Genomic DNA, 11404 nt, shown 5'->3' with positions numbered 1-11404 from the left:
CCGATGTCAAGCCAGTTCGAGTGACATATGAGGCTTCCGGTGGCTGAAATTTCAAAATAAAGCATTTAGTGAATCAACCCTTGGAACATTTTGCTGTAGATAGAAACACGGTGGTTAAAATTAACGACACTTTTCAGAAAGAGTATTAAGTACGTAAACCAGGCTATAAAGCATATTATTTACACAGAAGCCTATTTTAATTCTAATTTTGCCTGAGCGTCTAAAATGAAACTGAAAACGGTTAATCGGACTACTTCCGCCGTGCGCCACCTGCTGACCAGCTATCATTGTCGAACAGGTTGAGCTTAACATAAACAGTTATCCCGCTAAAAATTAGTCACTTCCATGTTATATTTTAGTGCTACAAACCAGGAAACGAGTAAAATCTACTTTCTTGACCTCAAACATAAAGTAGCGTCGCTTCTCTGACGTTGCAACATGGACCAAAATGGCGTCTCCGCCTTCCAACTATCTCCATTGTGATTGGTTCACTAACATTTGTGGACTGTTCTCATTGGTTTGTTGAAGCTTTATTTTGACAGCCTACTTCCCGGGAGTGCTCACGAGCTGCTGTCGCGCGTGAGCGGGCTGCGTATAAAGTAAGTTATTTTATGAACGTTAACAAATTCAAATTCAAAATCTTAAATTCTCACAAACGGTTATTTAGAAGGACTTAGCAAACCAACTGGACATCATTAAATTAGGCTACTCCCGTTGCTCTCAATGTTGTAGAGCTAATAACATGATTTTAAAATATTTTTTTTAAGCTTGCTTAACGCTACTTTTTATTTCTCTCTTGGTTACATAGTCACCAAGGTCATAATGGCTGATAGTGCCGACGTTACACCCGTCGTGAGTAGCCAGCCTCCTGGAAAAGAGGAGCAGGGAGGAGGAGAGGGTGGAGGAGGCACAGAGAGGGATGCAGGAGGTGAAGGTGGTTTGACTGATACCCAGAGAGAGGTGTTGGAGAGGTGTCTTCATGCTCTCAGGAATGCTAAAAATGACAGTCAAACATTGGCTGCTCTTCTGTTGGTAAGTAAATATATTCAGTGAAGTAACTCAGAAATACCACTGCCCCTATTGAGTAGTATTTACCCTGGTTTTAATCATATTCAGGAGGGTGTTTAAATCATAGAGAAACTTGACTTTTCATATTTGTGCGTACGTGATTCTAATAATGTTAGTAGCCACGTTTTTGATCATCTGTGTCCTTGAAGTGACTGACTGGTTTGCAGTTGAGTGTGAAACCAGGTTGGTTTCTAGCTGTATACTCCTCCAGTTACCACTCTGCTGTACTTAACTTCTCCCTATGATCACTAGTAATTTAAGACAAAGCAAGGAAAAAGTTTATCCTCTGTATTACCCAAATGAGACTTCATTTTCATTTCAGGGTATAGATTAACCAAAAATGATTTACTCTGATATTTTTAGATTTACTTACTAAAAAAATATGTATCATGGGTTGAGGACACACCTGTAAACATGGCAAAGTATGATCAGAAACCTGGATATGGTGTTTATATGCTACAGCATTATGTTTTCAATCAAACTAGTAACGAGGATGTGCTTTTTACATAAGCAAACATATAGCTAGGATACTCCAAAAATAGGATCATAACCAGGCTACTCTATTGCCTGTAATACTAATATGTAATTACAGGAAAAATGTTGATTAATAATGATAATGCACTAGTTGTGGTTTTATCTGCCCAGGTTTTGAGATACCCGTTTCTGGGATTTCCCTTCCAATAAAAAAAAAAACAAGACTAACAAGTCTTTTCAGAAACTATGTCCCTGTTACTTTGAATACACCTTGCTGTGAATAACTGCAGAAATAGTCCATATGAAAATTGTTGCAAATGTGGATTATTCAGAGTAAGAGGGACACTGTTTCTGGAAATAGGTGTGACTGTTCAATGCTGTGAGCACCATAAATGAAATTCCACTCGCATTCATTGTATTGGGATGGAGGCAGAACACAACAGAGGTATATCTCCAAACCTGGGAAGATAAAACCTAAGTGATGGTTCAATAACACTAGAGGTAATTGAGAAAATATATGTTTTTTAAATACCCAAATACAATTACAGAGCCCAGTGTCTGAAAACTTGGTGCTTCAGTCCCCACAACCAACAGGCCTGTACTTTGTAGCCATGATTTAGGTTGTTGTTTTCCTCTCTCTGTCTTAGATCACTCGTTTGTGCCCAGCAAGCCAACTAGACAAACCCACCTTGAGACGCATCTTTGAGGCAGTGGGGCTCAACCTTCCAGCTCGGCTTTTGGTGACAGCGGTCAGAGGGAATGAGAACTCTGGCTTACCCCCACATGAACTCCTTTCATTGGGCACAGCTCTGTTGGCTGCCCTGAGCACAGACCCAGACATGGCCTCCCATCCCCAGCTCCTCACAACCATTCCGCTCCTGCTGGGCATTTTAGCAAATGGTCCCGTGTCAAACCAGCAGAAACAGGCTGCCCAGGAACAGACCCAAGCTGGTGAGATGGACCAGAGTCCAGATAGTAAAGTAAAATCAGCAGAGAGTTCAAGCCCAGAAAGTAATCCTGCCAATGTGGCAAAATCAGCAGAAGAGAGCAAGACCAGCAAGCAAAAGGGGGATGATGGCAGTACATCGAACGGAGTATCTCCATCTAAAGAAACCTCACCATCTGACAGTCTCGATGAGGCCATGGCTGCTGACTGTTACCAGGTTCTGACAGCTGTGTGTGCTTTACCGAGGGGTCCTGACCAGCTGCTGAGCAGGGGTGCTGTTCCTGCTCTGTGTCAAGCAGTGGAACAAAACCAGACTTTCAGCCATGAGAAGGGGCTTGCCTTGCTTGGTTGTCTCCTATCAGGTAAAACCAAGGACAAAGTGTGGAGTAAACACCCTGCAGAACTCCTCACTCTGTTGGTCAGGCTCTCTAAAGACTTCTGCCTGTCCAAAGACCAGGCGAGGCTGGACATGTGTTCCCAGTTGGTGCAGTTTCTCCCACCAATAGGAGTGGCAGTAGAAAGTGAAGAACTGAAGGGAGCTGTGAGCCGTGTGTGGGGGGTATTGAGACCCATGATGCAGGCTAAATTGACACCGAGGCAGATTGGGACGATCCTGGTCCTCAGTGCATGTCTGCTGGATTTGTATGGGTGGGAGATGGTGGGACCACCAAAGTTCTGCTGCTTAATGGTGAACCGGGCCTGTGTGGAGGTCAGAATGGGCCTGGAGGAACCGCCTGGTAACGAGCTGAGCCCAGAGCTGCAGCACACACTCACAGGTAGTTTATTTGTTGTTACAGCATCTGCCAATTCTGAATAGTTCAGCTTCTCACAAACTATCTATGCGCAGCTGTTTGACATCGAGACACACAACAAAAATATAAAGTAGCTCCCCCTTGGGTCATGGGCTACATTTCAGACAAAACAGTGCACAACTTCATTGTAAAAACACAGGTGAAATTATAACCTCTTATCATCTTCCTTCATGGAGCAAAACAGTGATAAGTAGTAAAACTGCTCACCTGAGGAAGATAAAATATCTACCCCACACTGCTTCCTCTGCCATTTTCTTATTTTAAATGTACATGTTTATGGCCATAGTCAAGGTAGTTAAGGTTTTAGTAATCGCAGGGCTTAGAGTCCAAGTCAAAGCCGGTGTAATCTCCCATGAAAGTTTTGACTGGCTACCACAGAAGTTGTTGACATTTTCTTTTCCCATATTTTATATATTAATTTGAATGTTATAAAATATATTTTTAGGAGATTTTATTTCCAGACATGATTGTCTAAATGCTATTCTAAAGCCCTCTGGACAGTGCCAGAAATAAAGTTCTGGTGCAGAGATTTGAAATAATTTCATTTCAATTTATGTTCTTCGCCTAAAATAATCAGGTTTAAGGATCCTGAATCTGACTTGTGTAATTGTAGAATGTAAAGTCCTTCTCAGGTTATTTAAGACGTACATTTCCCAAAACAGTACTGAGGACATGACCTTGGTGTCCTCAGTGGTATGCAACCCCTTTCCTTTGTTTATTTAAAACATGTAGTAAAGTAGGGTTGTGAAATCATGCAAGTTATATCTAATTAAACATGATTAACCTCCTTTTTTATTTAAACGTCCTCTTCTCATTCTCAGGCTGTTACCGAATCATGGAAGCTGCCATAGAGCAGGCCTGCAGTCCGGGATTGTCACAAACCGCTGCACCTTCTCACAGCTCCATCTCGTCACTCAGTCTGCAGCAGAGCAGGCAGGTCCTCGGGGTGCTGGAGGAGGCCTTCTCTGCTGTAGTGTACCACCTGCAACAGGTGAGATTCCCATTCCCTAGTCACAGCCTCTCAAGTGTGAGAATTTACTGCTTTCGTTTCTCTTATTTTACAGTGAAGTTTTTGACTGTTGACTGGGGAAAAAACAAGACATTCGATAACATCACTCTGACATCCAGGACACTGTAATGGACGGTTTCACTGTTTCCTGATGTTTTATAGACCAAAAAATGAACCAGTTAATGCAATGGCAGATTCATTGATAGTGAAACTGTTATTTACAGCTCTTCCTATAAGCAGGCAAATATGCAGTGCCAGGGGGAAAAAAGGACAAATGAAAGATTTTGGCAGACAAGGAAGGTTTTGAAAGTATAAGTGTAAAACAATTCATGAACTTGTCATATATTAACATACTTTTGTGTTATACCAGTTGAGGAGAGAGAGTAGCAAAAGGTTTTATTCACATTAAGATTTGTCCAGTAACAATAATGGTTCTTTGTACTGTAAAACCACAAGCCTCCTCAGAGTTTAGTTACTAAAACACTCCTCCTCTTCACTTCCTGTTCTCGTAGGTCGATCAGAGTCGATATGGTGACCCTTTCATTTTCGCCACATTCCGTTCTCTGTGCTCATGGCTGGCTGAGGAGACTTCCTGTCTGAAGGAGGAAGTTACTGGATTGCTGCCTTTCCTGATCGGCTACTCCCGGAGCCACCTGCAGGGTGAGAGCTCAGAGCAGGGCCTCTCTGACTGGATGGCCGAGATATCCGTCTCTGAGGAGAGAAAGGCCTGGACGGGCAAAGAGCCTCTGAGGTAAAGATGACAATACAAGTCACAGGGAATCATAATGCTAGAAGTACAACAACACATCCAAGGGGAGTTTTTACTGGTCTTGTGTCCCATGGCTGGCTTTCAAGAAAACATCTTCCTCTCTCCAGGTATCTGCTCCCAGCTCTGTGTCACCTGTCAGCAGAGGAAGGTCCCAGGAAGGTGCTGCTCACACTCGACACCCCAGCTCTACTAGTGAACTTTCTGTCCCAGAGCTGGATTTCCCTCAAGGGGAAAAGTGGGGTGGTGTCAGCCAGGGATCCCAGCATGGAGACGGCCTGCTCAGCCCTCCTCAACTTTACTGTCACAGAACCAGAGAGAGTCAGGTACATAGCTGGTGCACAAGTGAAATGCTCGACTGAAGCCTGCAGGCTATTTGGAGAGAATTAAGTCATACTGTGATTTCAAACTTTTTTTGTTTCTCTGTTTTCTAGGAAGGACCAGTGTTTCAGAACTCTTGAGGCTCTTCTGAGTGAAGCACTTCCAGTTTTGGTGCATAAACCCCGCCTCCTGGTTCTAGCAGCAAATTACTGCACTTTGGGACTTATGATTGGCAGACTCAAATCCGCTCCTTCAGGTGAAACTGGTTATGTTTATTCATACCATTTTATTTGGCACGACATTCAACCTTGTCAGTGGTTAATTACATTCAAATACTCTCTGTTCTATTTTTATCATGTTATGAGTCTGTATATAAATTCATATAAATGGTTCTAAACCAATACACTGGACTTGATTTAATTGATATGAGCTGCAGAAGGAAAAACAAACAGCAGGTTTCATCTGAAAACATGTATTCTCTTTCACTTCAGTCAGAGTAAGGTACAGTTACAATTGAAAGAAAACATACAGATCAAATTCTATCACATTATCTTAGATACACTTATACAATCAATGAACAACAGCACATAGATATGTCCCTACTTTAACAGATCATAATCATGTCACAATCAACTAAAGAGATTAGACGTACTGTACTGTATTAATCTAACTGTACCATGACAAAGTAAACATGACTTGGAATATCAAATAGAATGGATGCACCTGAGTCAGCTGCCCAATCAGCACCCCTGTGCCTGCTTCCAGGGAATGTGCTCCTGTGATGCCCAATCCAGGAGTCATGTGACTTCCACTTCCAGTAATTCTACAATATAAGAGAGCCAACCTCCAATTTTATTTTAATCATGGTTTTTGTATTTCTCTTCCAGTGTTGTTGATACAGTTTCAAGTTCCAACGCTTGTTTGATACACCTTTTTCACAGCAGACGTTTTGACTTATAGCAGGAAAAGCACAGGTGTTACTAATAACATTAATGATGGCTCTGTGTGTGTTCAAGTGTCTCAGTAAGAAACTGAGAGAACATTCACAGTATGAGGACCCTCAAAGCGAAGCAGTTAAATGAAAATCAGTGATCATAAATTAGATTATTAACACCTCTGCTTTTCCTACTGTGACCTGTCAAAATGTGCTCTGTGAAAAAGGCCCATACCAGGGCTGTGGAAACTGGTAAACCTAAATAGAATGCAGCCATTACTAATGTCATTAGTTACCCTTGTGCGTTCCCTTATATAACTGCTTTGGAAGAACGCGTATGGGAATGCAGATCATGAGTGCTCTAGGTGGGCAGAAATGCTGCTATAGATGCAGAGTGGGGCTGTAAACATTACTGTTATGTACTCTTGAAACCTTAATTCATGTTGACTGACCTTCATTGATCAATGCGTCTGTTGACTCAATACTGTGAAAGGAGTCACTTGTAGTGCCAACAAGCTCTTAAACTCATATTAACTCATTGTTTTGGTTGGTATGTCCTGAGGCACTCATATCAACATTTGTAGGCAGCTGTTTGATGTTGGGCAGGAAAAACTGACAAATAGCTGGAAAACACTGTTGAGCATCTAGAGGGACCAAGATATTTTTCTCAGTGCTTTAAACAACAAAGCTAGTTGTAGTCAGTAACAGTGAACGTGGTGTAATCTTGCTGTGTCAGCGCAGTGTGAAAGTAGGTAATGTTAGCCAATATGTTTGTCAAGAGAATTTTATTAGACAGGGATACAGTGGTGGCTTTGCACTGTATTTATCAGCTTATTCTGGTGTTTTTTGTCCCCTAGTGGCCAAAATCAATTAATGCAGCTATGGCTGTAAATTGTGAATTGTAAATTGTACTTTTATATTTGGAAATATGTTCCTGACTGTTCCTCTTTAATAACATTTTAAACATAAATATAACCACAAAATATCAGTTATTGGTAGTTTTAGACTCCACTAACAACCCATGCTTCTTTGTTTCTCCAGGGTCAGTGGAAGCAGGCCAGAGGCGGTTCTTCTCCTCAGCTCTCCGGTTCCTCCGCAGTGCCCTGGACTCTGGCTCCAGCCCCGGCTTGGTTAATGTGAGCGTCAGCTGGGAGGAAAGCTGGGATGATGCAGCAGAGCTATGGAGGTTGGGCTTGCAAGCTCTGGGAGGCAGCATCCATGCTCAGCCCTGGATCACCACCCTGGTCAGAGAGGAAGGTTGGCTCAAACACACACTCACCATGCTGGATCAGTGTAGCGCACTACCTGACCAGCACACACAGGAGGCGCTAGAGGAAGCTCTGTGTGCCATCGCGGAGCAGTGCCCGGTCTGTAAGCAGGAGATTGGAGACATGATGATGAGAAATGATAAAGGAGCTTTGAGCTGTATGAGGAACCTGAAGAAGTCGGTGCGAGTGAAGTGAAACCAAGCTGCTGCCAATGGACAATGTGCTCTTTGATGGAGTAATTTTAACTTGCAGAGTTGAAATTAAAGTTGCACTCTGGAAATAAAAAGCACAGCTATTAATGAAGCCAAACTGGTGTGTTTATTAGTTGTACCAATCTGACATGGATAATGTGTCCTCAGGCTTTTTTGTAATAAGATGAAAAGCCCAAGATGCCAAAGCCCACATAGAAAAGAGTGAAAATTACGTGTTTCTGTGTATCATGTTTTTCACTGTAATCAGTCTAATTATATACAACATAATGAGACTGAAAACCCCTTTTATTCAGTCATAAATCAGAGCAGTGGGCAGCAATTCATTTGCAACCAGGTAAATGGAAATGCCTGTTGAGACAGCTGTGCTCTCCATGGAACTGAAAAACACAAAAGCTCTTTCTTACATGCGAATGCTTAAAATGTAAATGCATTTAATAAAGAATTATTTTGTTAGAGAACAGTAAGCTTTGTTGCCAATGTTACTTTCCCTGTATTTTCTTGTAGCTGTCGTTGGACATCCATTTTCACCACTGAACAGTTGACCATTTCAGCCTGAACATAGCTGTACTGTCAATATTTCCACTGGTTCACCATTGGAATAAATATGAAGCAGGTGTTAAAATAATGTGCAATAACATCAGTATCCAACTGGATAGTGGATAATATGGTCCAATCACTGTAGATTATCCAAGAGAAACGTCTCCTCTTTTCTCAGTTACCACAAGATGGCGCAGTCAGACTTAATGTGATCTGAAGTTCTTGATCACTAACACTCTTTCCTCTGTTCACATTTCGGTGTTTGCAGTTTGTCGTTGTTTTCATTGTTTTTCTCCTAAGATAACTAGATCGGCCCTTTCATTAAGCTCGAATTAATTGTCAAAGAATCAAGATTGAAATCAAGTAAACTGATTATTTTAATGTTTTTTTTTCTGAAAGTTCAACAATGAATTAGATTGTTGGCGTTATTCTTTAGCTGTAACTTATCCACTTTTCAGAGCCAAAAACAGAACTTTATGCTGTGAATTTACATGTATCAGTAAAAATAATAGATTCAAAAGACAATTGTGATCCTTTGCCTTGTGGTTATCACCAGCCAGCCATGTTTTCTTATACAGCACTTCATCCCTGAGCCTATAGTCCTTGTACCAACCATGAAAAAGTTTTAGCTACCCCCCTCCTCGACTCCTGTCACCTCCCGCCCTCTTCTTCTTTTTCTTTACCCCCCTCCCTCCCTAACACCCGTCTCGTTTCTCTCCTACTCATCCATACAAACTCCTGCATCGTCTCTAAAACTAACTCACTCCTCCCTGTACCTTCAGCCCGTCTCCTCTCCATCCACCGCGTCACATTAACCCCTCAGCTGCAGCTTGACACCCACACTGAGATCCATCACCACCATGCTCTGGAAATCCCGAACGAAGACTGACCTTTTGCAGGTAAAAGAAACGCCAGAGAGTTTTCTGTATCCATCGCTACATTTTGTATTTCAGCAGCTGTAGGTCTTTTATGTAGAAGTCCATCGTCAGTGTGTGAAAGGCTGCACATGGCGGATTGTTAAAAGAGAGACTTAATCCAGAAAATAGTTAAATTCTCAATAATTCAACCTGTGAGTGAATCGGTAGGCTGCTGATTTCAGCAGGTGGTATTTAAAAAAAAAAAAATTACGTCGGAGTTTAAAACTAAGAAATTCGTGGGATTTTTGATTTAAGGACGTGGATGTTCGTGCGTAAAAACGACTGTACCTTTATCATAAACGTCGGAAATATGAGAATTCGTGTTTAAAATTTGATTCAATTATGTGATTTGCACATTTACATAAGTAAACATATAAAAAAACACTAAAATTGTGTGTCACTTGGTGCTTAAAGTCTGGAGTAGCATATAATTCGTTACCCGAGTTTTAATGGAAAACAAAAACGGTAAAAGTACAGTGTATGTATGAATTAATTGAATGAATATATCTCTTTAAGAGAAGTGGACCCTGTCGACCCCTCCCCTCATTCTACCGGGTGCGCGCAAAACCTATAAGTAGTGCGCTCATGGAGAGGCTGGAGGACTCCGTGTGTGTTGTGCGCGCGTGTGCGTATCTAGCAGCAGCTTCTCATCTGTGCGTAAAGAGCTCCGTCGAACAGCGAGAAAAAGGAAAAGTAAATAACACCTCTGAGTTTAATGGACCGTTAAACCAGCCTGGATTACATCCCGGAGAGAATTTGGTGACATCTTTCAGCCGCTGGAAGCCTGCGCATCCTGTTGAATTTTACATTTGGGGGGTATCCAGAGTGGTCCAGATGTTAATCCACACCTATTCGGCTATGGTGAGTGTGAAAGAGACTCATGTTTTTAGCATTTTGGACTACTGAGGTCTGTTCATCACTAATGTAACTCAGTTTTAGGAGCGAGTGTATTTACTGTACGGATTGCCAGTAGACTTAACCTTAAAAAACATACATATAATTTGCTATCATTACTTAAAACCAGCTTCCATTAAATAAAAATATAGGGGAAAAAATACTACGATTTTGTTTCATTATTAGACCTGTGGCACCAAGTGTCAATAGATGAGACAATAATGGTCCTTAGTGATTTTTTTATTTTTTTATTTTTTTTTCTTTTGGCTTAATTTATTTTTTAAATTCTGTTAAGTCTGACTTGTTCTTTGCTCTCCAATAGAAGCCTAAGTGTCAGCTGTTCATACTTCCCAATGAGCCTGTCTGACACTGAGTTTACTGTAGCGGCGCCGCGCATCTGTCCGCGGAGATGGTCTTTGTCTGCACAGTGTCACACCAAGTGAGACCGACTGACAGTAAAGTGTCCAGTCACTGTGACACGCGACAGAGGGTGGCTCGTCCTTCTAAGGGAGTGTCACCGTGCTTCACAGATTTAAATGTAACTTCAAACTTTGTTGGAATAAAATGAGAGACACAAACCTGCGTAGTGTGATTGTTGTATGACATATGATGTGTGTGATGCTGTAGTGTTGTCGTGTGTGTGTGTGTGTGTGTGTGTGTGTGTGTGTGTGCGTGTGTGTGTGTGTGTGTGTGTGCGCGCGTGTGTGTGTGTGCGCTTGCTTTTAACCTGGCAGCGGCCCTCTTTGGCTGGCAGATAATGGACATTGTTCCACCACTACACCATTGATTTTGGGTGACCCAGCTTTTTAAAAAATCCAATTTCACCAGGATGTGTGTGGGCAGGAATGTAGGCTAGTGGACTACATGTTTTTACACATAATGTGGCTGCGGACATGTCTTTTACATGAGGGGGTCAACGTGTAAAGTCAAATATAAAATCCCATTTGGTTCCCTGCGCTTTGCCAGTCTGAATGTGAACCGTGTTTCTTTCATTTCCAGTTGTGGGGTAAGTGGGTGTTTGTTGACACGATGGCAGATTATTTACAGATGGATCCCCCCCCCCCTCCCGCAGCTACGTGTTATTGTTGTGCATTACCTGTCCTTTGTGCAGCTTCTTGGTGGCCGTGACCTTTCTGACACTGTTCAGCGGCGATGCCAACGGCGTCCTTCTGCCAGTGCGCATCACTTCAAGCGCTGCTGCTATTTCCAACCATCTCATGAAAACGGAAAGACGTTTCTTTATGGA

At 42.1% G+C, this 11404-nt stretch overlaps 2 protein-coding genes across 3 annotated transcripts in view; both read left to right on the top strand.

The window, feature by feature from the left end:
- Nucleotides 1-550: 550 nt before the first annotated feature.
- Nucleotides 551-8825, top strand: ncdn (neurochondrin). Its single transcript, XM_022747738.1, has 8 exons — nt 551-599; nt 809-1032; nt 2190-3264; nt 4122-4291; nt 4822-5060; nt 5186-5401; nt 5510-5652; nt 7372-8825. Exons 2-8 carry the CDS (start codon nt 823-825, stop codon nt 7791-7793), a joined length of 2475 nt encoding a protein of 824 aa, XP_022603459.1. The 5' UTR covers nt 551-599; nt 809-822; the 3' UTR covers nt 7794-8825.
- A 382-nt stretch (nt 8826-9207) lies between these two features.
- Nucleotides 9208-11404, top strand: part of tfap2e (transcription factor AP-2 epsilon) — a 12908-nt gene continuing 10711 nt past the window's right edge. Inside the window, exon 1 of one of the 2 annotated variants that reach the window (XM_022747528.1) lies at nt 9208-9246. In XM_022747528.1, the coding sequence (XP_022603249.1) occupies nt 9208-9246 (39 nt within the window). Of the gene's footprint in view, nt 9247-10097; nt 10126-11404 lie in introns of those variants that run through there. The other variant, XM_022747527.1, reaches the window with a different exon arrangement.

This window comes from Seriola dumerili, unplaced genomic scaffold (genome assembly GCF_002260705.1).
Source record: "Seriola dumerili isolate Sdu_G_001 unplaced genomic scaffold, Sdu_1.0 BDQW01000110.1, whole genome shotgun sequence".
Lineage (NCBI taxonomy): Eukaryota > Metazoa > Chordata > Actinopteri > Carangiformes > Carangidae > Seriola > Seriola dumerili.
Note: the sequence above shows the minus strand (reverse complement) of the source record. Positions and strands in the feature narration are given on the sequence as shown.

What these genes read in the sequence shown, in the direction of transcription:
- ncdn (XM_022747738.1), top strand. Translation starts at nt 823, where the DNA reads ATGGCTGATAGTGCCGACGTTACACCCGTCGTGAGTAGCCAGCCTCCT. An exon ending in CATTGGCTGCTCTTCTGTTG is followed by an intron (nt 1,033 to 2,189) that starts GTAAGTAAATAT and finishes TCTCTGTCTTAG; the next exon opens with ATCACTCGTTTGTGCCCAGC. An exon ending in ACTCAAATCCGCTCCTTCAG is followed by an intron (nt 5,653 to 7,371) that starts GTGAAACTGGTT and finishes TTGTTTCTCCAG; the next exon opens with GGTCAGTGGAAGCAGGCCAG.